The following is a 27968-nucleotide window of genomic DNA, read 5'->3' on the forward strand; positions in this document are numbered from 1 at the left end:
ACTCTCTAAACAAGTGAAGTAATCTGCTTTTAAACCTGCTTCATTAATGATCTGGGTGTAGAAGTAAATAGTGAGGTAGCAAAGTTTGCTGACAGCACTAAATTGTTCCGGGTAGTGAAAAGTGAAACTGATTGTCCGGAGCTCCAGAAGGATCTCTCGAAATTGAGTGAGTGGGCAACAAAGTGGCAAATGCATTTTAACCTAAAGAAATTCAAAGTTATGCATATCGGGACAAAGAACCCCAACTATACCTACCAACTGATGGGGACCAAACTTTCTGAGACAACCCAAGAAAGGGATCTTGGGTTTTGGTGGACAGTTCAATTAAGATGTCAACCCAGTGCGCAGCAGCAGTAAAAAAAACAAATTCAGTGCTTGCCATGATTAGGAAGGGAATTGAAAATGAGTCGTTAAGTGTTGTATTGCCTCTGTACAAATTGATGGTGAGACCACCCTTGGAGTACTGTGTACAGTTCTGGTCACCGCACCTCAAGAAGGATATACAGTGATACCTCGTCTTACAAACTTAATTGGTTCTGGAACGAGGTTCGTCAGGTGAAAAGTTTGTAAGACGAAACAATGTTTCCCATAGGAATCAATGGAAAAGCGATTAATGTGTGCAAGCCCAAAATTCACCCCTTTTGCCAGCCGAAGTGCCCATTTTTGTGCTGCTGGGATTTCCCTTAGGCTCCCCTCCATGGGAAACCCCACCTCCGGACTTCCATTGCCAGCGAAGCGCCTGTTTTGCACTACTGGGATTCACCTGCTGGGATTCCCCTGCAGCATCACAAAAACACGGAAGTCTGGAGGTGGGGTTTCCCCATGGAGGGTAGCCTCAGGGGAATCCCAGCAGCGCAAAAACGGGTGCTTCGCTGGCAACGGAAGTCTGGAGGCAGGGCATCCAAGCGGCGGCGGCGGGTTTGTAAGGTGAAAATAGTTTGTAAGAAGAGGCAAAAAAATCTTAAACCCCGGGTTTGTATCTTGAAAAGTTTGTATGACGAGGCGTTTGTAAGACGAGGTATCACTGTAATGGAACTGGAAAATGTGCAAAAAAGGACAACAAGAATGATCAAGGGAATGGAGCATCTCCCTTATGAAACCAGGTTGCAACACCTTGGTCTCTTCAGCCTTGAAAGACGGCGTTTAAGGGGTGACTTGATCGAAGTGTATAAAATCATGCATGGGATAGAAAAGGTGGATAGAGAAAAATTCTTTTCTCTATCACACAATACTATCACACAATACTAGGACGAGGAGGCACTCCCTAAAGCTCATAGGTAAGAAAGTCAGGACAAATCAAGGGAAATATTTCTTCACCCAGAGGGTTGTTGGTTTATGGAATTCACTTCCAGAAGAGGTTGCGACAGCTGTCAGCCTTGATAGCTTCAAGGCATAGTTCCCTCTAAGCTGAGCAGTGAGCAATCGCTCACTTAAAAATCATCATCAACTCAGAGTTTTCCAAACCTGCCCGGAAGCCGAGAGGGAAAGAGTGAGAGGGAAGGAGAGAGAGAGGAAGAGAGGAAGAGAGAGAAACAGATAGAAAAAAGAGAGGAAGGAAAAGAGAAAGAAAAAAGAATGGGAGTAAGGAAGAAAGAAAGAAAATCAAAATCTAGTTTGAAACTAGCTCAACTATTTAAGTGGCATTTTGATATTGATAGAGTTGCCCTATTATGAGCTCACTGTTATAGACACAGAGAACAGTATTTTATTTTGAAATTCTGAGGCAAAACAGGGTGGGTTTTTATTTGTTTGTTTGTTTGTTTGTTTATTCATTATTTCTGTGCCACCCAGTCCCGAAGGGAATGCCGCTCAGACACTATAATTTTCCGCGCCCCCCCCCAAAAAATTAGAGGGAACACTGCTTCAAGGCAGAATTAGACAGATTCATGGATGCCAAGTGTATCAGTGGTTATTGAAACGGATGTCCATATGCCGTCTCTATGTTGGTTGAGGCAGGCAGGATTCCCTTGGGTACCATTTGTTGGGGATCAGGGGAAAGGGAGGGTCTTGTCTTCTCTTTCTGCTCAAGATCCTCATGGACAATTGGTGGGCCACTGTGTGGCACAGAATGCTGGACTCGATGGGCTTTGCCCTGATTCAGCATGGCTCTTCTTATGTTCTTATATAAACCAAACAAAGGAGTCACATTTTCACTTCTAATGCAGTATGAATCTGGTCAATGTGTAATCCGGTACAGTATTTTATCTCCTTAATGGTGGTGTTTCACAAATACTTGACACATATGAAGAACTTAGCAGGAACAGGAAGCACTTAGTCATCCAAAATGTATCAAATGAAATGATCTATCCCAGAACACTGGGAGGCTAATACAGAAAGCAAACAATAATACCTAGAAACCTGGGGTTTTTTAAATCAAGTATTAAATCCCCATCTCCACTCTAACAGAAGATCCAGAATAAAAGACAAGTAAGGAAAGAAAATATCTTCCAGTAAAAGATAATAAATATGACTCTCCCCCAGGTCTCTGTATAAATACTAACTCTGGCTCAATCCTACAAAAAAGGCTCCAATTCACAAATACATATGGTAAATTCCCTGTAGACCAAGATTATTCCACCAACCTGCAAAGGAGAGGGGGACTCCAATCCTGGGAGTTGAATTCCACATCTCTTAAAGTTGCAAAGGCCTAGAAACCATGATTTAGTCTTGGCTTTGCAAATTGCAAATCCAGCCACAGGTGCTATGTACCTTCTGTTGTTCCTTCATTTTTCACCTTCATTTTTCACAGGTTACTTTTCTGCAAGTTCAGTGAATTCCTCACCCCATTTCCCAATCTTATACTTTCAATAAAGTGTAATGCTCAATTCTCTCATGCCTCTAGGAACACAAGGTTTTATTTTTGCTGCCATTCTTGTATCTCCTGTTGGATGGTTTGCACTTACTCTTTTCCAGGAAAGTATAAGTAGGGAATTGCCTAGGTCAGCAGCTTGGTATCGTGTAATTAATGCACTTTATGTTCATTACACAGCAACCGTGAGGAGCAGAGGGAATGAGAGCCTTTCTCTAAGAATGCAGGAAACTAATTTGTAACTCAGTTTCCCTTCAGAAGATGATAACAATGTACAGAGTACCTTCTCCCAAATTTCCCACAACAGTTCTATGAAATACAGTAGTCCCTCACCTATCGCTGGTGTTACATTCCAGACCTGGCCGCGATAGGTGAAATCCGCGATGGGGAATTTATCGACCGATAGTACTTATTTAAGTATTTATATTGTAATTGTTTGGTAAGTTTTCATTGTTTTAAGTGTTTATAAACCCTTCCCACACAGTATTTATTTTAGATACAGTATTTAAATACAGTATTTACAATTTTAGATTATTTTTTTTTGAAAAACCTGCCGATCGAGTTCGGCGGGCTGTTTAAATCTGCCGATCGACTTCCTCAGAAACCCGCGATGAAGTGAAGCCGCAGGGACTACTGTAGTCCAAGCTGAAAGTGACTGAGGCTAAGCTAAAATCCAAGTTTGCCTGTTTCGATCTCCAATCCAGTCTGTGCTAGTGGCTGTCTTTGGTATCACAATTGCAACGTAATAGACTTGGCAATAGCAGAACATTGTGATTGATAGTCCTATGACTGTATTTTGCATTTTGTAATTCCTCTTTCAGAATGTCAGAAGCAGCAATTTAATTATTTTGTATAAAGGCACCTTAAGAAAGGAGGATAATGGAACATATTTCAAAGACAATTTAAATAAATATGCATCTAGTGTGTTTTCATGTCATTTATTTAATCATTAGGGTTCTGTTTTGAAAATATGAGATTGCTGCGTTTGTTGTCTCGAGCTTAAAACATTAAAATTTTCTTAAATATTAACATGGTTTAACATATCACTATTATACATATATGTAATATGTGCATTCAAGTCACATCAATGTGATACAGAGGTAGGTATTTTCTTTACGTTTTTAATATTTCTATCAAGCCTCGGCCATCCCTCCTTAAGACACAGTGCCCTTGAGGTCACAGAGGCCAAAGCTATCATTCTGAGAATGAGGTCAACCGGGGTCAACCGGGTAACCAACATCCGGGCATTTTGGTCTCAGTTGGCAAGTCTCGTCCGCCCCACCTCCTCCCGCGCACGCGCCTTTACGGGCCAACCTACAATTTGTACGCACTCCCCACATGGGCGACACGTTTCCCTTCCCCTCGTTTCGCACATGCTCAGACCGATCCGAGAGAAAAAACGACAGGCGCAAGCCTTTGTTTCCTCTTACGCATGTGCACACTGGTCTTAGCCATTACCGGAGGAAAACGCCACCCCCCCTCTTTTATTTTTACCCAACGCTGTCAAGGAACTGAAAAGGGGGGGCGTTTTCTTTCTTCGATTGGCTAACGCGTAGAGCGCGCGCGCACGCGTCGCCAGCCAACAAGGAACTACCCCCCCTCGCCTTCCTACCGAACGTGCGCTGCGGGAGGCCGCGCGAGAAGAGCGCAGGCGCGGATTTAAGGCCCCGCCCTCCCCAGGGACTCATTGTGCAGACGCCGGATTGACTTCTTCTCCTGCGCGCGGGGGGGGAATCCGTGTCGCCCTTCCCCCTCCCCTCCCCCTCTCTGCTTACTTCAAAAGCGAGCGCGAGCCTGACTAGCGGGGGCACAGCAGATTCGTCCGCTTTCCTTCTCGGCAGGAAGAGGTTCGAAGACGGCAACGCGACGCGGCCCTGAGCGCGCCAACACCACGACCGCCCCCCTTCCCTCTTCTTCCCCCCCCCCCCCTCTTTCTGTGTGCGTTTGTTGCGGCCTCGGGTCTCTTCCATTTTCTTCCTCCGGGAAGGTTGCCATTCCCCTCACGTTGCCTGCGGGCGCTCAAAGAGAGAAGTCTTCTCTCTTTTCCCCCCTCTTCTCCCGTGAGTCGCCGCTGGCTTGTTTTGTGTTTTTTTTTTTTACTGGAGGGACCAGCTTAGAAGCGGCCCCAACGCCGCGCGTCGTCCGCCCTGCGTCGGCACCAGCAGCAGGTGGGATTGAGGCCCACAGTCCCCGGCGTCGGTTCCGCTTACGAAGCCAACAGAGAAGCGGGTGTGTGGTGGTGGTAGTCCCTACAAACGCGGCCTACTGCTTTTTTTTCTTTAACTCGGGCAACACCTCCCCCCGCTTCTGCTTGGCAGCGTTGAACCCTCCTTCTCCATTTCCGCGAACGGCCGGCCTACCCGCCCGCCTGCCCAGCAACTCAGCGTTTCCCCTTCCGGGCCGGCAAAGAGCGCACGGCGTTTTTGCCTTGTGTCGCGGAGCTTAAAAAAAACTTGGAAAAACAGCCGGGCTTCTTTAGACGTTGCCTCGGCTGCCTTGACGGAATCGCCCTTAATCCTCCCCGTCGTGGCTTTTTTGAACTCGCCGCTTTTTTAAAGAAGCGGCAGCGCCTAAAGCCCGGGAGACGCGGGGCGAGGGTCACGGCTGTCCCTTCCGTCTCTCCTCCACTCGGCCTTCCCCTTTTTTTCTCTATATTTTTTTCGCCGTACTTTTCGTTGAAGGCCTTGCAGCGAGGACAGAGCAGGGGCGCCCGGCCCTTTTTTTCCCCCTTCGCCGCCGCCAGCGCCATGTTGAAACAACCACTGCCGCCGCCCTCCCCTCAACCTGCTGCGCCTTCCTCGGGGCCCCCGACGCCGACGCCTCCGGCCGTTGCCGCTGCTTCCCGCAAAGCCAACCCACCCGCGGCCAGCCCCAACGGGAACCTCAGCCCTGGGGCCGCGGCGGGCGGGCCGAGAGCCACCATGGTGGCTCCCCCGGGTAGCGGCGGAGGAACCCCACCGGGAGGAAGCGGCACCAGGTAAGGTTTGGCCGAATGTGCTGGCTTGTTTGTGGGAAGCGAGGGAAGGGGAAGCCATGCTGGCGGCAAAAAGGGCGAAAGGGGAGGAGGGCAGTGTCAGCTTCCCGCCCCAAAAGGGTTGACGGGAGGACTCGGCCGGGTGGCGGGTGTGTGTATGGGGGAGAATAATATGTGTAAACCCGATGAGCAGAGTTGGGCTGCTTTGCCACTGCCGCTCTTCTCAGCAGGACCGGAAAGCGGATACCGGTAAGGCTCGCCACCTCTCCCGCTTCCCCATCTCTGAGTCTTGTGTGATTTTTTTTTTTTTGGGGAGGGTGGTGGTGGAAAGGATGTATGTGGCTCTTTCCCGTCTTTCGAAAGAGAAAGATCGATCCCAGCCTGGGCTCGGTTCCACTCCTTGTCGTGGAGACCTGGACTTTGACTTGGTTAGGCAAAAGACCGAAACCAAATTTTCTGGGAATAGCAATTTTGATTTGTAAAGGCTTGGTATAGTGCTTTAACAAGCCCTCTCTAAGAGGTTTACAGAGTCAGCCTGTTGCCCCCAACAATCTACGTCCTCATTTTACTTACCCACCTGGGAAAGCTGAGCCAACCTTGAGCAGGGGGTGAGATTTGATTGAATGGCAAATGTACAATCCAGTATATTTAAAAGACATCAGAAAAAAACAATGGAGCCACCTTCTTTCAGATGTTGCAGCATCTTGGGGCTGGTTTGGTCTGCTTAAAGAACTTCCCTAATATAGATAGTTCTCAACAGACCACAATAGAGCCCAAAATTTATGTTGATAAGTGAAAGTGTCAGGTGAGTCTTGCCCCATTTTACAACTTTTTTTGCCATAGTTGTTGAATGAATCATTGTAGTTGTTAAATTAACACAGCTATTAAGCGAATTTGGTTTCTCCATTGACACTGCATATGAAAAATGGTCATAAGTCCTTTTTCTAGCATAAATATCTGGTTTAAGAAAGAGCAAGACTAATGTTGAGCCATATATCCATTTTATAAAGTTGAACAAGATCATAGTTTCTGTCTGTCCTGTTCTCAGGAGTTGGTTTTTTAAAAAAATAATTCTGGTTATGACAGAGAGCAAGGCATAAAGGAGCTCCTTTTGCTATTCTGATTGAATTATCACCTAGTTATCTCCCACTTATTTTAAATTGGTTGGGGAATTTTAATAAATTGTGCAAAATGTTATTCTGAATTTGGATAAAATAATGGAGAAAGTAACAAATCATGGATTTGAGGCAGAGTAAATCCATTCTTCATTCTTTTCATACACAGAAAATTTTTGGGTGCATGCGCCAGTAAAATTTGTGTCAGTTTTCATGTATAGTACATGCACTGATTTTTCTGAAAGTTGTCTCCATGGAAAGGAGGATATGTCTTTCTTAGCTGAATTAGGAAGTCTGTTTAATTATTTTGGTAATAAAATATGGGGTTTTTGTTAGTGATGAGAGCTACTTTGAATTAGATTTGTAAGGGATAATGAATTTATATACCAAATGTAGCCTATTGGTTTAAAGAATTTGCATTTGAATTATTATTAATTACATTTGTGTCTTATTTATTTTCAGGGGCCAGAGTACAGGCAAAGGACCTCCACAATCTTCTGTAAGTTTATTTATTTATTTATTGGACATCTATGCCATCCTCTCCGAGGATTCAGGGCAGCTCACAACATACAACAAAACAATATAAAACATCTTCATCCAATTAATTACTTTAAAAAAAAATAAAAAACCAAAACCATAAAAGTTATTTTATTCAATCCACTTTCTCTCAGCACATTCATTGGCCAGGGGGGCAAAATCTAATAGCCCCAAGCCTGGTAGTATAGATGAGTCTTAAGACTCTTACACAAGGCGAGGAGGGTGAGGACAGTACAAATCTCTAGGGGGAGCTGATTCCACAGGGCTGGGCCCCCCACAGAGAAGACTCTTCCTCCAGGGCCCTCCAAATGACATTGTCTACTAGATGGGACCTGGAGAAGGCCGACTCTGTGGGACCTGGAGAAGGCCGACTCTGTGGGACCTGACCGGTCGCTGGGATTCATGCAGCAGCAGGTGGTCCCATGGGTACTTATATCTCTTTTTTTTTCTAAATTTGCAACTTTGTTAAGTTTAGTGCAGTTAAATCACTGAGAAGCACAATTTTTGTTTCAAAAAAGAAAAATGTGTTTTTTCATATCAACCAGTATCATAAAGCACTTCATTTGATTTTGTTGTTGTTAGTTGTAGAAATTGTGTCCGACCCATTGCGACTCCATGTTCCTCTAGGCCAAGGATAGGCAAAGTTGGCTCTTCTATGACTTGTGGACTTCAACTCACAGGATTCCTGAGCCAATCATGCTAGCTTAGGAATTCTGGGAGTTAAAGTCCACACATCATGGAAGAGCCAACTTTGCCTATCCCTGTTCTAGGCCTTCCTGTTCTCTAGCATCCTCTGGAGTCCATTTAAGCTCATGCCTACTGGTTCAGTGACTCCATCCAGCCACCTCATTCTCTCGTCCCATTCTTTTGTCCTCAATCTTTCCTAGCATTAGGCTCTTCTCTAGTGAGTCCTTCCTTCCTTTGGTGGTTATAGCAATTTGAGTTTCATCTTCAGGATTAGAGCAGAGTTGATCTCTTCAGTTTCATCGTCTTGGAGTCCAAAGGACTTGCAGGAATCTTCTCCAGCCCCATAGTTCAAAGGCCTCAATTCTTTGGTGCTCAGCCTTTCTTATGGTGCAACATTTACATCCATACATTGCAACTTGGAAAACCATAGCCTTAACTATATGCACGTCTGTTGGCAGGGTGATCTTATGCTTTTTACAGTGAGATAGGGTGGTCTCTCAGCTTTCTAGATTTGTCCTAGCGTTCCTCCCCAGGAATAAAGGTCTTTTAATTTCTGGGCTGTATTCCCCATCTGCAGTGATCTTGATGCCCAAGAAAATAAAATCAGTCACAACTTTTGCACTCTCCTTCTGTCACCTGCATCAAAGAAGCTCTTTAGTTCCTCTTTACTTTCTGCCATTAGAGTGTTATCATCTGCATATATGAGGTTGCTGATATTTCTCCAGGCAATCTTAATTCCAATTTTTGATTCATCTATCCCCACCTTTCTCATGATATGCTCTGTGTATAAGTTAAGTAGGCAGAGTGACAGTATACAGTCCTGCCAGACTCATTTCCCAATTTTGAAGCAGTCAGTGGTTCTGTATCCAGTTCTTATTGTTCTTAATCTGCATATAGGTTTCTCAAGAGGCAAATAAGATGGTCTGGTACCCCATCTCTTTAAGAACTTGCCATAATTGGTTGAGATCTACACAATCAAAGGCTTTAGCATGGTCAATGAAGCATATGATCCAGCGTATGTTGGCAGTTTCATCTCTAGTTCCTCTGCCTCTTCAAAATCCTGCCTGTACTTCTAGGAGTTCTCAGTCCACATACTACTGGAGCCTATCTTGTAGGTTTTTAAACATAATTTCACTAGTATGTGAAATAAGAGCAGTGGTGCTACAGTTAGAATATTCTTTGGCATTGCTTTTCTTTGGAATTGGAATGTAAACTGACCTTTTCCAGTCCTATAGCCACTATTGAGTTTTCCAAATTTTCTGGTAAATTGAGTGTAGCACTTTTACTGCATCGTCTTTTAAGTAGTTCAGCTGTGATACTGTCACCTCCACTAGCTTTGTTGTTACTCAACAACAAATATCTTGTATTTATATTAATTTATATTAAATTTAATATGACATATAATATACATCATATAAGGAAGAAGATATATACATTTCATATTATATAATGAGGAAGATACAATATTTATCTTCCTCATTTTGATTTATTGTTTGACAAATATTTGAATGTTTCGATTGTCGATACTGAATTGTGAAAATTCCAATATAATCTTCATTTTCAACTATAGACCCTCTATCCAAACTTTATGAGAAGTAGTAGTACAGTTTGAACCTGTGCCAACTCTTTTATAAACTAAGATTCATGAAGGAAACTCCTTACTGAGAAAACAAATGACATAATAGTTATTTAGGTCTATATTTGTTACAACAGGTTTATGCATTTTCTGAAATCTTTCAGTTGCCTACCTAATTATTGGGAGTGTTGTAACATTGGGCAATGGATGTTACAAATGTCTTGATGATACTTATTTTTTCATTCCTCCCAGGCTTTTGAGGGTGTTTATAACAATTCTCGAATGCTTCACTTTCTAACAGCAGTTGTGGTGAGTCTCCTGGTGATAAATTAAGGATGTAGAAAAGATAGATGTACAGGTGCATGTTTATAGGGAATGGAAGGTACATTAATTTTTTCAACGTGGATGTCCTGCAAGAAGAGTTGAGCATTTGTTTTATATAGGCATTGCTCATATGATGTACTAATTCATGTTGTAGCTTTATTTACATTATTCTTTGAACTCAGGTCATCATGTTAAGGATTTTAGTCCCAGCTATTTTGGGTTGATTTATGGTAGACAATGCTAAAATTGCAAAGTTCTCAATCGAAGGAAGATGGGATGCCTGCAAAGTCTAATAGTTTGCTGTTTCCTCTCATGGCAAAAAGTGCCTTAAGAATGGTGTGTACTAAGCATTGTGCAAATAAGTCAGGGTTTTCTCTTGAATTTCTTCAGTTTAGTTTTAACAGCCTTCCAAACAGATTATAGATGTTAATTGGGGTTGGGCAGGCAGGGAGCCTTTGACTTCAATACCTGTATCTCTTTTTTAAGTATTCCTGCCCTTTGGTTCTCTTCCCAGGGATCAACATGTGATGTGAAAGTGAAAAGTGGAAACACATTTGAAGGAATATTTAAAACCCTGAGTTCTAAGGTGAATACTTTCTTTTTGTTGACTAGTTTTCTTAGAACGTTAGCTAACTGGTTCAATGAAGTTTATTTCTTAATTGCATTTAAGTATTTAGTTTTATTTTATATTGGAACTTTGGGTATAGGAAGCATTCTTTCTCCCCAAACTTCACAAAGCTTATTTAAGCACCCTGACATGACAAAGTTTAATATCTGGAAATAGATAGTGCATAGTGACTAATGGACTGTGATATGGCAAGTTTTCCAATTTTTGTGGTTTTCTATAGTAGGAATAGGTAGCTTGTATTTTTATTTTTATTTTTTACAGTTTGAGCTGGCTGTGGACGCTGTGCACAAGAAGGTGCCCGACCAGCCAGTAGGGCCAAGGAGGGAGGATATTGTAGACACTATGGTTTTCAAGCCTGCTGATGTCATGTTAGTGCACTTCCGCAATGTTGATTTTAACTACGCCACCAAAGGTAATACAGCCTTAAAATAACAGAATTGAGATGTGATGGGAGGAGGTATGAGGGAGAATTTGAATCCTTTCTATCCTGGTCTTTTTTTCTGTCATGTTTCTTAGATAAGTTCACAGATTCTGCCATCGCTATGAATTCTAAAGTGAACGGAGAGCACAAAGAGAAAGTACTTCAACGCTGGGAAGGGGGAGACAGCAACAGTGATGATTATGACTTAGAATCAGATATAGTAAGTAACTGATAAGGCTTGAGTCCCCAAAATAGATTTACTTAGAGCTGCTTCGCTAAGCTTTGTTGCAGCAAAGGTACTAAAAGATTTATCTGTGATTTCAGTCTAATGGCTGGGACCCAAATGAGATGTTCAAATTCAACGAGGAAAATTACGGTGTGAAGACAACTTATGATAGCAGTCTCTCATCATATACGTAAGTTAATGATTTAGCCATATATAAACATACATATATACACACACACAAACATAATTTATGTGAAGGTTCAAGGGAGAGAGCAGCTGATGACAATGATATAATGACCCATGGGATTGGGCGGTAGAGAGTCAAATTAACATCGTATTTTTTCGGAATATAAGACGCACCTTAGTTTTTAGGGAGGAAAATAGGGAAAAGAATCTGCTTACCAGGTATTCATCTGGATAGTGTCCTTAGTCTGGTCAGCTTCAGTACATTATTTTATCCCCTAGTTAGGGCTTAAAAAAAACTTTATTCTGAGATAGTAACAATGAAAGCTTGCAAGCCAGTAAGAGCTGTGAACATCATTAGCACCTGGAAAGAAACATTCAGAGTAAGTAGAGCAATGGAACAAAAACTGCAAAGACTTACAGCTTGGAAAACATTCTTCACATAGAGTAACAATGAAAGGGCTTGCAAGCCAGTAAGAGCTGGGAAAATTGTTAATACTTGGTTAGGGCTGGAAAGAAACCTTTGGAGCAAGTTAGAGCAATGAAAAAAAAACCTGTAAAGACAGGGCATGGAAAACATTCTTAGCAGAGAGTAACAATGAAAGAGCTTGAAAGTGGTAAGAGCTGGGAACATAATTAGCACCTGGTTAGGGCTTGAAAAACTACATTCAGAACATAAGATGCACAGAAATTATCAGCCTTTTTAAAGGCAGAAATAAGGTGTGTCTTATACTTTGAAATACTGTATACGGTAATTTGGTAGGCTATTAAGATAGAGTCTAGGTCAGTGACAGCTAACCTTTCTGGGACCGATTGCTGAAACGGGCGTGCACACCAATCCTTTTTGGCACTAAGTGACAAAGCAAGCACGCAAAGCGTGCACACGCACCAGAAACTGAAAATGAATATGATATTCTGGTTTCTGGCACACGTGTGCATGCCAGTCACATGCTTTTATGGTTTCTGGCATGCATGCACAAGCAAAGATCAGCTGTCTGGTGCGAATTCGCCGGTTCTACCTGGCCTTTTGAGAGTCCTCTCATTCCCTGCCTGCTCCCTGCCTCCTGTCTGGATGGCGGGACATCCCCATTGATGGACTGGTTTTGCAGTCCCTGACTGGGAGAAAGAGATGGGCTGCATTCCTCCCCTGGAAAGCTGGAGCCCCTTACTAGCCTCGGGTTGTGGGGCCAGCAGACAGGAAAGCTTTGCCCCAACTCTGGCCGAGATGAAGCACCAACCCAGCTGGCGTCTTGCAACTTGCCTCCCTGATGGCGACTCCTGGTTTTCTTGCTCCAGCATCCTGACCTAGAGCAGTAGCATGAGAACCACCGCTGTTGTTATGGGGAAAATATAAGTAGCACCGCCATCAAGGCTCTTTGAACGTAGATGTTTGAATGTGGTAAAGCAAAAAAGATACAATCAAGAATGAAAAAGCAGACTTGATACAAAAATCAGAAGGTAGCAGTCTGCTTTTTCATTCTTGATTGTATCTTTTTTGCTTTACTACATTCAAACCTCTACATTCAAAGAGCCTTGATGGTCGTGCAGTGATTGGCATGCAATACTGCAGATTTAGACTTAACTATTGTTACTTTAAATTTACACTAATTGGCCTACATTAAAATGAAATTTCATTGTATATGGCTATCAAAGCGTCACCATCTCCAATATACACTAGAAAGTACATTATGACAAAAATACGGTGTTTCCCCAAAAATAAGACTCTAAAATTAAGATCTAGTAAAGGGGTGGGCATGGCCAGCTCAGGAAGCAGTCCTTCCTTTCCCTGGTCAGTTAATGGCAGCTGGGCCCCTTAATTGCGACCTGCAGATCAGCTGAGCTAATCTGGAGCTGCCCCTCATATCTCTCTGAGAGTCTGGAGGTGTTTTTTATATACTTTTGCCAGCCCTGGCTCTGCCGTGGCACCAGGCAACCTTGCAGCAAAGGGCCCCTTGTCAAGTCCCAATCTGGTGGTTGCATGCCTGGGGGTGGGGGCATGGAGCTGCAGCCTTTGGAGCTGGTGAATCCAATGATGAACGAGTCTTCAGCAGTGGGACATGTTGTTTGTCAGCAGGCTGCTCTCCTGGTCAGGTCTGTCTGCGAGTGGCACAGGCAGGCAGTGAGGTGCCTGGTCCGTGCAAAGAACAGGGAGGTGATGAGGGCGACAGGACTTCCACCCCTGCAGCTGTGCATGCGCTTCCAGGCATACTTTCCAGGACTCTGCACCATGCCATCAGTCTGGCCACCTTGCTGCCGGATGTCCCGTTGCTGGTGCTGTACATGGTCAGATCCAAGCAAGAAACTGGTGTGCTCGCGAGTGGCTGGATGGCAGTGTCCTGATGTGTCCAGCCACCACAGCCTCTTGGCACAGGAATGCTTCTCCTTTTGGCTGCAAGCAAGGAAAGCAGTAGAAGTCTTTCTCTCCCCCCAAACTCCGCCAGAAATGAGTCTTTGTGAGATTCGTCCCGCTGCTTGGAGCAGGACTCTGCAAGGCTTGTGCCATTGCACGAAAGGCATCGTGGGCTGTTCTGGTATGATGAAGCATGGGGCAGTGCTGCCATTGTTGCAATGCCACAATAAGCCTTGCAGGGTCCTTTTCCAAGCATGGCAGTGCGACAGGTCTCATGTAGACTCATCTTTGGGGGAGAGAAATAAAGACTTCTACTGTTTCTGTTGCTTTCCTTGCATGAAGCCAAAAGTAGAAGCAGCAGAAGTCTTCCTTTCTCTCCCCTAAATTCCGCCAGAAATGAGTCTTTGTGAGACTTGCTTTGCCACTGCTGCCACTTGAGGTAGGAGTCTGTAAGGCTTGTTCTGTCATTGCACAAACGACAGCGCCGCCGTAAGCTTCATCATACTGGCGCAGCTGGCATCCTGCCACAACAGCGCAACAAACCTTGCAGACTCCTATTCCAAGCAGCGATGGGATGAGTCTCTCAAAGACTTGTTTCTGGGGGAATTTTGGAGAGAGAAAGACTTCTGCTGCTTTCCTGGTATGCAGCCAAAAGCAGAAGGAGAGACCTGCTCCAAGAGGCGGCAGCAGCAGTAGCAGTGGGACATGTAGGATAAATTTAGATTTAATTGGATTTATATGCCGCCCCTCTCCGAGGACTCGGGGCGGCTCACAGCATGTACAGAAAAAAACAGGAAACAATAATAACAATCCAGTTATACCTTAAAAAACAATTTTAAAATTCTAGTTAAAAACTAGCAATATCATTCATTCAGCAGTCAAACTAAGCATTCATCGGTCAGGGGGGAAGGTCTAAGGAACCCCAGGCCTGGTGGCAAAGATGAGTTTTTAAACTTTTTCTGAAGGCAAGGAGGGTGGGGGCAGTACGAATCTCGGGGGAGCTGATTCCAGAGGGCCGGCCCCCCCACAGAGAAGGCTCTTCCCCTAGGTCCCACAAGCCGGGTTCGGGGGGGTGCTGGGAAACCCCCCAGGCCGGCTGTCACCTTTTAAAACAGCCGTGCGGCTTCCCAGCAGTCGCCGAAAGCCGTTTTTTTTGCGGGGGGTTTTTTGCTTGCACGGATTAATTGACTTTACATTGTTTCCTATGGGAAACAACGTTTCGTCTTACGAACCTCCTCCTTGCACCAATTAAGTTCGTATCATGAGGTATTACTGTACAAAGATATACTCCTGGCTGTAATGTTTTTCCATAATGGTCATTCAATTTATCCTTTAGAATCTCAGACTACAAAATGGCACTGTCTGTGATCAAAGAACATGTACATTCATATCTCCAACCAACCCTAGCTGACCATTTCAGTTTCATTTTTGACTATGTTGTCATTCCCATTTAAATTTTTAAGTACTTTTTCCAAAATTTATTAACTTTGGTTTTATGTCAACATAGCACCAATTCATACTGTGTGACATGATAGTAATGTTGTTCATAATTAAATCTACATTTTTACTTCACAAACCATATCCATTAGTACTTCACAGTTAGATCAGTTACGTTATTTCCTACCCACCCCCCTTTTTTAATTTTTAGTTTCACAAATACAGTTTACCTAATTTTCTGCCTTTGGTTAGTTAATTTATTTTCCTCTTATATTTCAAATCAAAATCTTCATATTTCATGATCAATAAATGACCTCATATAGCTGTTATGGCTTTCATTATTTAAAGCTTCAATATAACAATTTCTTATTCAAAGAAGGAGCAGGTTATTTTACCATTTGTTGTCTCTATTAATAGTAAGAACTCTACTGGTCGTTTGGGCACATTTTGGGCAGTATGTCCCCAATACTTGCAGTGGCATGTCACCAATCCAATTTTACTCAAAAAGCAATGTGTGTATTTATGCAATAAATAATAAGCATCCAGAACTTTATTGGAACTAGTTGTGGATCTGAAATTTACAAACTCTAGGAAGTTCAATCAAAAATGAAATATTGGGTGCCGAGATACGCTTTTTACCATGATACAAATTAAGAGGTATTGATCCATTTACAATAAACAAGGTTATTTTCTTTTTGGGTAGATCAGTAGAATTTATTTGCTGCATTTCCTTTTTCCTTCCCTCTTCCAATGGCCTTATTTTTTCATGATAGAGTTCCTCTTGAAAAAGATAATACAGAGGCTTTTAGGCAACGAGAGGCCAGAGCTGCACAGCTAGCACGAGAAATTGAGTCCAGCCCCCAGTATAGACTGCGTATCGCAATGGAAAATGATGATGGGCGCACAGAAGAAGAGAAGCATAGTTCAGTGCAAAGACAAGTGTCTGGAAGAGACAGCCCCAGTTTGGCTTCCAGGTAAGTTTGTAGCGTTGGTGAAATGAATAAAAATATGCATTTAAATTATTCTAATATTAATTATATCAATTATTTTATATTATGTTACATTAGCTATTCTGCATACCTCAGACAGCATTGGTTAAAGTGATTCAAAATTATAAAATCTTTGGATAACCATACGCCTCTTTAGTATAAAACAAGTACTAATTGTGCCTAATGTACCCTATATATTTCAGGAAGAAATAACCTTAAGGCCCCTTTGTAGGAGGAAACTTAGAAAACTATCTCACCTATTGATTGTCAGTCTCATTGCTTCAAATATTTCCTTGCATTTGCATTCAGCTTCTGGGATGAGGAAAGTTGTGGTGGGTTTTTTTCTTTATTGTTCTTCGAACTTTGAATGGGTCCAAAGACAGGCTACAAGAATGGTGGAAGGTCTTAAGCATAAAACGTATCAGGAAAGACTTAATGAACTCAATCTGTATAGTCTGGAGGACAGAAGGAAAAGGGGGGACATGATTGAAACATTTAAATATGTTAAAGGGTTAAATAATGTCCAGGAGGGAAGTGTTTTTAATAGGAAAGTGAACACAAGAACAAGGGGACACAATCTGAAGTTAGTTGGGGAAAAGATCAAAAGCAACGTGAGGAAATATTATTTCACTGAAAGAGTAGTAGATCCTTGGAACAAACTTCCAGCAGACGTGGTTGGTAAATCCACAGTAACTGAATTTAAACATGCCTGGGATAAACATATATCCATCCTAAGATAAAACACAGGAAATAGTATAAGGGCAGACTAGATGGACCATGAGGTCTTTTTCTGCCGTCAGTCTTCTATGTTTCTATGTTTCTATGTAACTCACCCGGCTCTCTTTTTGCAGAGAGGGCAAATACATCCCACTTCCCCAACGTGTCAGAGAAAGCTCCAGAGGAGGCATACGCTGCAGTAGTTCTAGAGGAGGGAGGCCAGGCATGGGCTCCTTGCCACCCCGTGGGAGTTCACATCATTCAGAAAGCAACACTGGCTCTGCTCCAGAGCAACGAGGTATCAATGGAGGTGAGGCTGAGGATCTCTGGCTTAAAAGAGAAATACTGGAGTGGATTGAAACAGTCACAGTCAGCAGGCAGAAAAGCATTGGTGAAGGTTGGCCCATCTGGCTGGAAGATCTCATGATTTCCTCCCCCTCCCCCGGCTTCCTGTCTCTATTATGATATAATTTTAAGTGGTAAAGGATAAGATGAAAAGTCACAGTAAGGAAGCTTGTCCTCTTTTACTTTTTCCTCTAAAGCAGTATTTTTTAAACTTTTTTCCTCCCAAGGATTGTTTCACATTTTAAAGAATTGTAGGCAACCTCAAAAGAGCTTTTCTTTGCAGGTTATATTTTTCATATTAAAAATTAAAATTGACACATTTGTTACAATCATGATTATTCATGATTGATGGGATTTTAATATTATATTTTTCAACATAGTCTGGCAAATAATTTTGATTTCAAGGAAACCACACCTTGGATCTTGAGGGTCCCCCCAGGGGTTTTAGGACTTCACTTTAAGACGCACTGTTGTAAAGGAAATGCATTTTGAAATGAGATTGAGAAAGTGGGAGAGACTCTTGTAAAACATGACAGCAAAAAAAAAAAAATTATGTGATAGCTAAAACTGACATGGGCAACCTGAGAGAAATCACTGGAAAATCATACAAATAGATGACAGCAGTAAAAAAAATCAATTGGGGAAGAGTTGGGTTGAAGGAATTTTTCAGAAACCATTGACTAATACCTACCATGCAAAAATTAGAAATTAAATACTAGTAACAATTACAAGCAATCCTCTAACAACCTTAATTGGGACTGGAATTTTTGTTGATAAACAAATGGTCTCATTAGCCAAAACTTCATTTAACTGCATCACTTAGAATCACAGTTGTGGTAGTCCCAGTTGTAGTATTGGGCAAGAACTTCAAGCTTCTGCCCTGTTGTGCTTCCCTCCACTTCAGCTTCATCTCTGCCCTTTAGTGCCTCATTAGAGCAGGGGGAAGATGATGGCAAAGGCCAGCTGAGGACACCGGAGGTGGGGGAATGCAGGGCAACCAAAAGAGCAGAGAGGTATGGGATAAGACCACGTTGCTGAACAAATGCTCATTAAGCAAGGACTACTTGCACCACTAATATAAATAAGGTTTAGGGATGGGGTTACTTACTTGAATGAGGAAAAAGTTGATTTTCTGTCTTCATTGCAGTATCAATCTTCAAAAATACTGTAAGTTGAATAGGAGGGCAGGATGGGATAAATAGTATGGACAGGTTGAAATTACCAAGTGTATCAGACCATCACTAGGCAGAAAAAAGGAAGAATGAAGTTTATAATGGTGCTCTGGAGAATATTTCTTTTTAAAAGTAAAATAACAATAAAAGTAAAATAAGAATAAAAACTACCATGTTTTCCTGAAAATAAGAATCCTGAAATAACTTCTTGGCCTTATTGCCATGCACTCAAAAGCCTGATTGGGCTTATTATCAGGAGATGTCTTATTTTGGGGGGGAAACAAGGTAAAGGAAAAATAATGAAGTGACAGTTTATAATGTATGGGATAAAAATGGATTCTAAATTGAAGGGTTGAAGACACGTAGTACAAACGATGAGAGGTTAAATTTGAAGCCTATGAGACACATCAGGGAAAAAAATCCAAAACTAATTCCTGGTTCTTGTAAAAGTCACTTTGCACTGTTGGTCTTCACAAAATACCTTCACTGAAAGTGTTGGCTGAAAATCAGGAGAAGCAATAACAATATCGGTGACAACTTTGCTCACTTTAGTTGTGTCTGAAGCAGCCTTGTACCCTACCACTGCCCTATCATACTCACCCTCAGTTGCCCCAGTTCAGTCTTGCTACTCTACAATCTGGAACCAGGATTGCTGCATCTCATTGTGAGTCCTTATGACCTTTCTCCTCCTTTTTCTCTCTTCTCTGGATAGGATGCACCATTTCCTGCCTCTTCCCACTCATCCCCCACATTTATACCGTAGGGTCAGTCACTTATCCACATTCATTAGTTTCCCTTTTGTAGATAAGGGTTCCAATTGGTACATTGACTTAATTACCATTCACTTCTTTTAAACTTCTTAGTCAATTTGGAAATGCCAATTGCAACTAGGTGCCTTCTAATTTCATTGCCATGATAGAATTTCCATTGTTTACTAGTAAGGGAGAGTCATAGATGTCAAATGAATATTTTGTTTTTGTATGTGTCTAGTCTGATTCACCGCCACCTATGGCTGCTTCGTTTTAGGTCCATCTAGAATGTCTCCAAAGTCTCAACAACCCAATCGAGGGGCCAAGAATATGTCTTCCACAACCAGCCGACCCATGGAAGTCTCTGCTGCAACTCCTACAGGTAGAAGCACAAATAAGCATCAAACCTGATGTCTTTAAAAAAAAATCTTCACATATTAGCCCTAATCTAATGCATCTTTGCTGTTACTGTACTCTATAGTGGGCCGTCTCTATGCTCCTCGTTCACCGAAGTCTGCCTCATCCACTCCAGTCTCTACCCAAGATCCCCCTGTAGGATCAGCTGTCCCTATTGCTCCTGCATCACCTTCTGAGTCAAGGACTCTTGTGGAATCAAATGCTTCCCCGACCCCTCCTTCACCTAAAATTCCAGCATCTATCCCAGTAGCTGCTGTTGAAGGTAAGCACTTAAATTGAGAGTAAAGCAGGTTTGGTTGATTGGTAATCAACGAAGAAGGAACTAAGGATTGAGCTAAAACAAAGCAAGTTATAGGTATTAGCTGTTCAGAGAATCCCAGATGCGCTACACAAAACTCCTCAATGTATCATACGATTTCAGTGTTTCTGAGAATGTTGAGGACTTTGTTTATGTTTTTGAAACTTGCTTCCTGGAAAGATTGCTGACTTATAAACCTTGCTGTTTTTTCTTCCCTCCTAGTTTTACCCTAGTAAGAATAATATTTGAGATTTTATAGTTTTTAAATATTTGATAGGTTTGATCAGTTGAAAAAGCTTTAGGATAGTAAACATTATTGTATGTCTGAAGAAGGGGAGTAGGGATTTGAAGGCTGTTTGGGAAGTTCCCATACTTTCCAAGTGCATTTCAAGTTTTTGTTCTTCTTTCCTTTAAACCAGTATCTGGATGTAAAATGTAGTACAGTGATACCTTGTCTTACAAACTGAATTGGTTCCGGGATGAGGTTCTTAAGGTGAAAAGTTTGTAAGACGAAACAATGTTTCCCATAGGAATCAATGGAAAAGCGATTAATGTGTGCAAGCCCAAAATTCACCCCTTTTGCCAGCCGAAGTGCCTGATTTTGCACTGCTGGGATTCCCCTGAGGCTCCCCTCCATGGGAAACCCCACCTCTGGACCTCTGTGTTTTTGTGATGCTGCAATTTCACTGAGGCTCCCCTCGCTGGGAAACCCCACCACCAGACTTCTGTTGCCAGCGAAGCGCCCGTTTTTGCGCTGCTGGGATTCCCCTGCTGGGATTCCCCTGCAGCATCACAAAAACACAGAAGTCTGGAGGTGGGGTTTTCCATGGAGGGGAGCCTCAGGGGAATCCCAGCAGCGCAAAAAATGGGTGCTTCGCTGGCAACGGAAGTCCAGAGGCGGGGCATCCCAGTGGCGGCGGTGGGTTTGTAAGGTGAAAATAGTTTGTAAGAAGAGGCAAAAAAATCTTAAACGCCGGGTTTGTATCTCGAAAAGTTTGTATGACGAGGCGTTTGTGAGACGAGGTATCACTGTACATATGTTTTGCCTCCTAACCCTTTCCTTCCTCTTCTAGTTAAAGAGGTGCCTAGTTCTGCCAGCAAAGAAGCCAGCAGGACTGTAGAAGTTATGGGGCCCTCAGACTTGGTCAAACAGACTAGCAAAGGTTTGTTTTTTTTGACTCTGAGCCTTTTGTTTGTTATTCTAAAATGTCAGATTGGAATTGCATTACATGTTTTCTATGATACATTATATTTTCCACATAGCTGTTTTTTAAAAGTCTGGCAGAGTCTACATGTAAGGAGACAAATTTCTTTTGTGTGCAATCATACTTGTTCAATAAAGAATGGTGTCCTATCATATTCTAAATGTAGTAAACTAAACAATTAATAAACTCAGAACTCGCTAGATGATGTTGAGTCAGCTACTTCATCTCAATGTAACTGAGAGGATTGTCCTGGGGATAAATGAAGAAAGACTTGATTATATAACATCCCCTTACTAATAACATCCCCCTTACTAATTTAGAAAAGTGGAATATTAATACAAATTTGAATGATCACTGCTAAGTTAAAAAAAATCTTACCAGGAGCATATAATTTAGTTACCCACCAGAAACCAATATCATCTGGCTTTATAGGAATACAGCTCCCATAATCATCAGCCAATTACTCCCATTTAATATTAAGAGTACCAGGTTTGAGAAGACTTAATAGAACTTGGAGATTGATACTAAAATGCTCTTCAAAGTTTTGAGTCCTTAATCTTCAATTGTGGCCATTGCACTGCTGTAGGTCTCCAAAATGAGCAAAAGAGGAATCAGCTGGAGGAATTGAGGAAGTTTGGAGCACAGTTTAAGGTGAGCACATTCTCTTATTCCCCTTTGTTTAAAGTGGGTGAAATCATTGATTACTTTTAAAATAGAAAGATAAAATAAAAGCAGTTTTTCTGACCACAGTTGCTTACCTCACGTCTCTTCCTAGTTACAGCCCAGCTCCTCTCCAGAGGCCACCCATGACACCTTCCGGCCAAAGGAGTCTCTTGAAGGGAAAGTAAAAGACAAACTGCCGGAGGTGTTGGTTGGGGCAGGCAGTTTGTGTGAAGTGCCCGAAGAATCTCCCAAGCCCAGCCTGGATTTCTGTGAAGGCAGCAGCAAGGAGGAGAAAGGATCCTCTGAGGGCATGGAACGCCAGACCCAGACTGCCAGTCCTCTGGGTAAAGGGGAAGCGGAGGACAAGGAAGATGGCCCTGTCTCAGAGTGAGTACAGTTAGTCCTCGAATTGCAACTGAAATTTCTGTTGTTAAGCAAAACATTTGCTACGTGAGTTTTGCTCTACTGTACAACCTTTCTTGCCCTAGTTGTTAAGTGAGTCAATGCAATTAAGTTAGTAATACAGTTAAGTGAATCTGGTTTTCCCATTGACTTTGTCACAAGGTTGCAAAAGGCGATCATATGGCCCTGGGACATGTCAATGGTCATAAATATTAGCCCATTACCAGTGTCTGAATTTTGATCATGTGACAATGAGGAAGCTGCAGTGGTTGTAACTCTTTTTTTCAGTGCTGTTGTAATTCAAGCGGTCACTAAATGAACTGGTATAAGTCGAAAACTACCTGTAGCTAAGACTACTGCACATTCATCTATGTTTCTGACTCATTTCCATTGTCTTCCCATTCAGGCAGGTGAAGAAATCAACATTGAATCCTAACGCAAAAGAATTCAACCCCTCAAAGACGCTTCTTTCTGTGGTGCGTAACTAACTCTGAGGATAGTGTGTGGGTTGATGTGGTGGCTTTTGGGGTAACGGCACCTTTTAAACTTCTTTCATTGTCAAATATCTAATAACTGCTGCCTTTTTCTCCAGAACAAATCAACAAGTACACCTACATCACCGGGGCCACGCACCCATTCTACACCCTCCATCCCAGTGATTACCCCAGGGCAAAGTGGCATGTATGGCCCACAATATATTTCTTACATCCCACAGATTCACATGAATCCAGCTGTGCAGGTGAGGTGGGAGGAATGATACCCAAACGGCCTCATCTTTGCACTGTATATTATTGGTTCTTTACAAAGCATATCTGGTATAGTAGTAAGGATACCATTAGAATTAACATGTTTGCTGCTCTTCTCTGCAGACACCTCAGATGTACTCCTACCCTGTTTCCAATTCTGTTCCCGGACAGCAGGGGAAATACCGAGCTAAAGGTGAGGAGATTCTTGGCCAAAGCTTGAGCACATGAAATTTGCCCGGAAGGCAAAGGGGGGAAAACAAGAATATAAATGGCTTTTCTTAACCCATTTGTTTTTCCTGAACAGGGTCTCTACCTCCCCAGCGTTCAGACCAGCACCAGGCCACCTCAGCTCCTCCAATTATGCAAGCAGCAGCTGCTGCAGGTCCCCCTCTGGTAGCTGCTTCTCCATACTCTTCATACATCTCCTACAACCCCCAGCAGTTCACAGGACAGCCTACTATGATGCAGCCCATGGCCCACTATTCCTCGCAGGTAGATACAATAAATTTCAAGGGTAAAGAGGTAGTGTGTGCTTATCTGTTTCGTTTATACTTCCTATCTTTTTCTTTCCTTCTAGCCTATGTTTGCCCCCATGCTGCAGAGTAACCCCCGTATGATGACATCTGGCAGCCACCCTCAAGCTATCGTCTCATCATCTACTCCACAGTATCCTCCGGCAGAACAACCTACGCCCCAAACTCTTTATGGTACCTTTATTATTAGCTGAAGTCTGAGCTTTCTTTCTTTCTTTCTCCCGCCACGTTGCCTTGTTGACTGCTGCTTGCTGCTTCTCTCCCCAGCCACAGTGCATCAGTCGTATCCCCATCATGCCACACAGCTGCATCCGCATCAGCCTCAACCAGCTACCACACCCACGGGCAACCAGCAGCAAACACAACATGCCGCCCCCAGCCCTGTGCAGGTACTTGGAGGGAGGGGGAGGAACCAAGAATGGAATTACTGCATAGGAGACACTTAATGCTTGTCTTGGCACTCCTCCACACCCTGCTATTTGATTTTATGTTTGAAGTTGGTCCTAAACCATCATGATTCCTTTAAGCTGTAGAAAAGCATGAGAAGCAATTTTGCTTTTAAAGTGATGTTCTGTCTGTCTCGGTTGCTGAAACTGCTGTTACGGAATTGAAGCCCCAGGGACAAACTTTATTAATCCTTGCATGCTTTATTTGAGGGAGGGGAGGCAATCTAGGAATTAAACAGGATGCTGCTTTGCAAATACTTTTGATTTGGGTATTTATATAAGACAAATGGGGAAGGGGGTATTTTTTGCAATGAAAATATGGACCTGAGGACAGGTGGGTGGTTGGAACCCGTTTTTTGGGATATGATCTCTAAATAAAAGTACTTTCTGTGGGAATTTATATTCAATATGTGAATAATTTATGACAACATGATCCATGAATCAGAGGGTTATGTGTTATATAAAGGAGATCAGAGAATTGGAAGGCTAATTTAATTAAAAAATATATTAATGCTATTAAAAAAAATTAGCCACTCCGCATCTTTCCTATAGATAAATGTACTCTTAAGTTTTAAATCTTACCTTTCTCCATAAAATATTCTTTGAAAATAAAGGAAAAAGGAAAAAAAAATGCAAAATCTGGTAGCTGAATTTGTGACTGTTGTGTTTTCTATTAAAGCACCAAGCTGGACAGCCCCCTCATTTGGCCAGTGCTCAGCAGCAGCAGAATCTATATCACACAGCTACACTGACGGCTACGCCACAATCCATAACCCCAGGGCCCAGCGCTCAGTCTCCACAGAGCGGTTTCCCACAGCCGACAGTTTATGCCATTCATGCCCATCAGCAGCTACAGCACGGATACACCAACATGGCCCATGTCACTCAGGTGAGTACAGTGGAACCTCGACATACGAGCAGCTCTACTTACGAGCTACTCGAGATAAGAGCTGGGAGGGGAGCGACATTTTTGTTCGCCTCCCGAGCTCACATTCGGGATACGAGCGCCAAGGAGCTGTCTCCTGAAGCCGAACACTAACTTCCGCTTTCGGCTTCAGGAGACAGCTCCTTGGCGCTCGTATCCCGCGTGTTTTAAAAGGTTGCAGCCGGCCTGGGGGGCTCGGGGGGAAGCCCCCGAGCCCCCCAGGCCGGCTGTCACGTTTTAAAACACGCGCGCCGCTTCGCAGCTCTCTGCTGAATCCGGAACGCTAACTTCCGCGTTCGGATTCAGCAGACAGCTGCGAAGCAGCGCACGTGTTTTAAAACGTGACAGCTTCGCAGCTGTCTGCTGAATCCGAACGCGGAAGTTAGCGTTCCGGATTCAGCAGAGAGCTGCGAAGCGGCGCGCGTGTTTTAAAAGGTTGCAGCCGGCCTGGGGGGCTCGGGGGCTTCCCCCCGAGCCCCCCAGGCCGGCTGCAACCTTTTAAAACACGCGCGCTGCTTCGCAGCTGTCTCTGAACGCTAACTTCCGCGTTCGGCGGCAGCGGTTTTTTTTTGTTGTTGCACGGATTAATTGACTTTACATTGTTTCCTATGGGAAACAATGTTTCGTCATACGAGCGTTCCGACTTACGAGCCTCCTTCCGGAACCAATTAGTCTCGTAAGTCGGGGTTCTACTGTATGCCTGAGCCTGGAAAGGGAAAGGGGGCAGCGTTTTTTTTTACCATGGAAGACATTTCTGAGTGTCTGTCCTCATAAACTGCCCTCAGTTTGACAACCCAGGCAATGGATATGACCAATAACATTTTTGCGGCAGTTGATGTATGAGAAAATATGCTTGTCTCCTAGGATTGTTTGGGGTTTAAAAGTCAACAAGAGGGTACTATGTAAGTTAAGAGAAAATATTGTGTCAGTATTAGTATCAAGAAGGGCAATTATTTCCTGAATTATTTGTTATTAAATATTAGTTGAACAAATGGGAAAGGGGGTATTTTTTGCAATGAAAATATGGACCTGAGGACAGGTGGGTGGTTGGAACCCGTTTTTTGGGATATGATCTCTAAATAAAAGTACTTTCTCTGGGACTTTAACCTCAATTCCCCCATGCCTGGGACTAGGTTAAGTGCCTCATCTAAATTTCAGTGGCATGAGTTACATCAGTTATTCGATATATGTTCTTAATTTTTTTTAAAAAATAACATTTTTTCTGCTGGCCTATTAGTTGATAAATTGACATATCATTTATTAAAATCCTCAAACTATTCTTGTCTACTCCAGGCCCATGTCCAGACTGGAATTGCAGCTGCCCCACCACCTCACCCTGGAGCTCCACAAGTCATGTTACTGCATCCCTCACAGACTCATGGTGGACCCCCTCAAGGAGGTGTGCCCCAGAGTGGTGTGCCCACCCTTTCCGCCTCCACACCATCCCCCTACACATACATAGGGCACCACCAAGGTAAGTGTTATTTAAAGCCAGGGGTGGGGAGGGGGCTAAAAGGTGGTCCCTCTGATGTACCAGACTGATCCCATATAGATGGAAATTAGAAGATTTTGTTAGTATTTCTGATCAGGATAAATTGACTTCTCTGAAGAATTGATTGAATGTTGATGACAGTTGGTCAGGGCTTTGGATAACACTGTTTTGGATTTTGGTATGCCTTTGTCTCCTCACAGTCTCTTTCTTCTCTTTCCAGTTCAGTCTCATCCCTCCCAGCAGCTTCCATTCCATACCCCTGGGAATTGATGTCCACACTTCTCCCTGCGACCTGAGACCCCAGCCAGCTATGGCTCTGTTGTTGACACCCCCCAAGCCTGGGCCATCCCTTGTGCCCAAGGCAGTGGCCCCTGAAGGGATGCAGTCTGGCCCAGCCCCTCTTGGCAAGCACCTTCCTTTCCGTTGGTTTAGTGAAGCCTGCCCAGGGTACTGTTGACCAGCGGGATGGAGCAAGACCCCCTTCCATTGCCCAGAGGATAGCAGGGTTTATTTTCTTTTATTTATAACTCCTTTGGGGTTCCTAGAGCAAATGCCACTTTCCCATATTAACTTGACAAAGGACACGACCATATGGACAAATCTTGACTTTTTCTTAAGGAAAAATATTTAAAAAGTTAAAAAAATAAAAATTTAAACTAACTAACGTTGGGCTTGGGGTGAATGTGTGGGAGGGCCAGTCTGTAAGCAACAATCCTTAATTGTGGTTCAGCATCAGAGAGGAAGAATTTATGACCTGTCCAGCATTCTTAGCTCAACCAGACTTGAACTGTTTTGGAATTCAGCATTGTTGTGTAGCAGCATAATTTTCCCCTCTGAAAATAGATAATCAAGGATTCGTACCTTGAATGACAAGTGAAAAAGATCCTAAAGCAGTAGGGTTTTTTTAGTGCTGGGTTATCCCGCAAATGCAGTTACACACCAAATTAAAAATTTAATCGATGCTTTATTTGAATCAATGACACACTCAATTTTAAGGATGTTGAAGATTGGCAAAAACTGTATTTGTGCCATAATTCAATTTGGCCTCTGCAAGAGTCAGTTTATTGTTTTTTCATAATTATAAATAGAAAACAAGGATGATCATGTGACTGAGATACCTGTTTAAAAAATTTATTTGTAGAGACCATTTTGAATCACTTAAAAGTCCCAGTTTTATGCCTCAGCCAGCCACCATCTGATAATTCTTTTAAAATGAGCACAGGTTAAGTTCATTGTTGTGGACCGTGACCTTTTTTGCTGCTCTCCAGTGAAATTCAATTTTAATTTGTCAACCTGCTTACAGTGTCATAGTCTTACTTTAATCCTGGCTAATTATCTGAGGTATAGGGGATCCAGCATTGTGTATATACAGCTGTAATATGAACCAACAGTTGTGAAATGGTGAATAAAGGAAATGTCCTTTTTTTCTTTAAACAGGAAAAAGTATAGAAGAAAACAAACTTTAGAATTAAGGATATTAGTCCCTTCTCAACAATTATAATTCTGCTGATCATATTTGTGAAACAGGTTGGCAATGCTTAATCAGGCGAAAAACTTGTACATTAAATTTTTTCAAACTCTTTAGTGATTCATGTAATTAGT

The 27968-nt window shown here is 42.8% G+C and overlaps 1 protein-coding gene across 1 annotated transcript; it reads left to right on the top strand.

Annotated features, from left to right (window-relative positions):
* Positions 1 to 4252: 4252 nt before the first annotated feature.
* Positions 4253 to 27946, top strand: LOC139153555 (ataxin-2-like protein). The gene is made up of 23 exons (XM_070727632.1): positions 4253 to 5786; positions 7361 to 7397; positions 9951 to 10007; positions 10537 to 10608; positions 10912 to 11062; positions 11167 to 11291; positions 11396 to 11487; positions 16041 to 16241; positions 17108 to 17283; positions 19517 to 19621; positions 19721 to 19918; positions 21028 to 21117; positions 21746 to 21810; positions 21935 to 22209; positions 22631 to 22700; positions 22817 to 22963; positions 23094 to 23163; positions 23275 to 23462; positions 23548 to 23677; positions 23771 to 23892; positions 24629 to 24838; positions 26168 to 26348; positions 26587 to 27946. The coding sequence occupies exons 1-23, from the start codon at positions 5557 to 5559 to the stop codon at positions 26634 to 26636; spliced, it is 3042 nt and encodes a 1013-aa protein (XP_070583733.1). The 5' UTR covers positions 4253 to 5556; the 3' UTR covers positions 26637 to 27946.
* The last annotated feature ends 22 nt before the right edge of the window (positions 27947 to 27968 follow it).

Source organism: Erythrolamprus reginae, chromosome Z (assembly GCF_031021105.1).
Source record: "Erythrolamprus reginae isolate rEryReg1 chromosome Z, rEryReg1.hap1, whole genome shotgun sequence".
NCBI classification, from domain to species: Eukaryota; Metazoa; Chordata; class Lepidosauria; order Squamata; family Dipsadidae; genus Erythrolamprus; species Erythrolamprus reginae.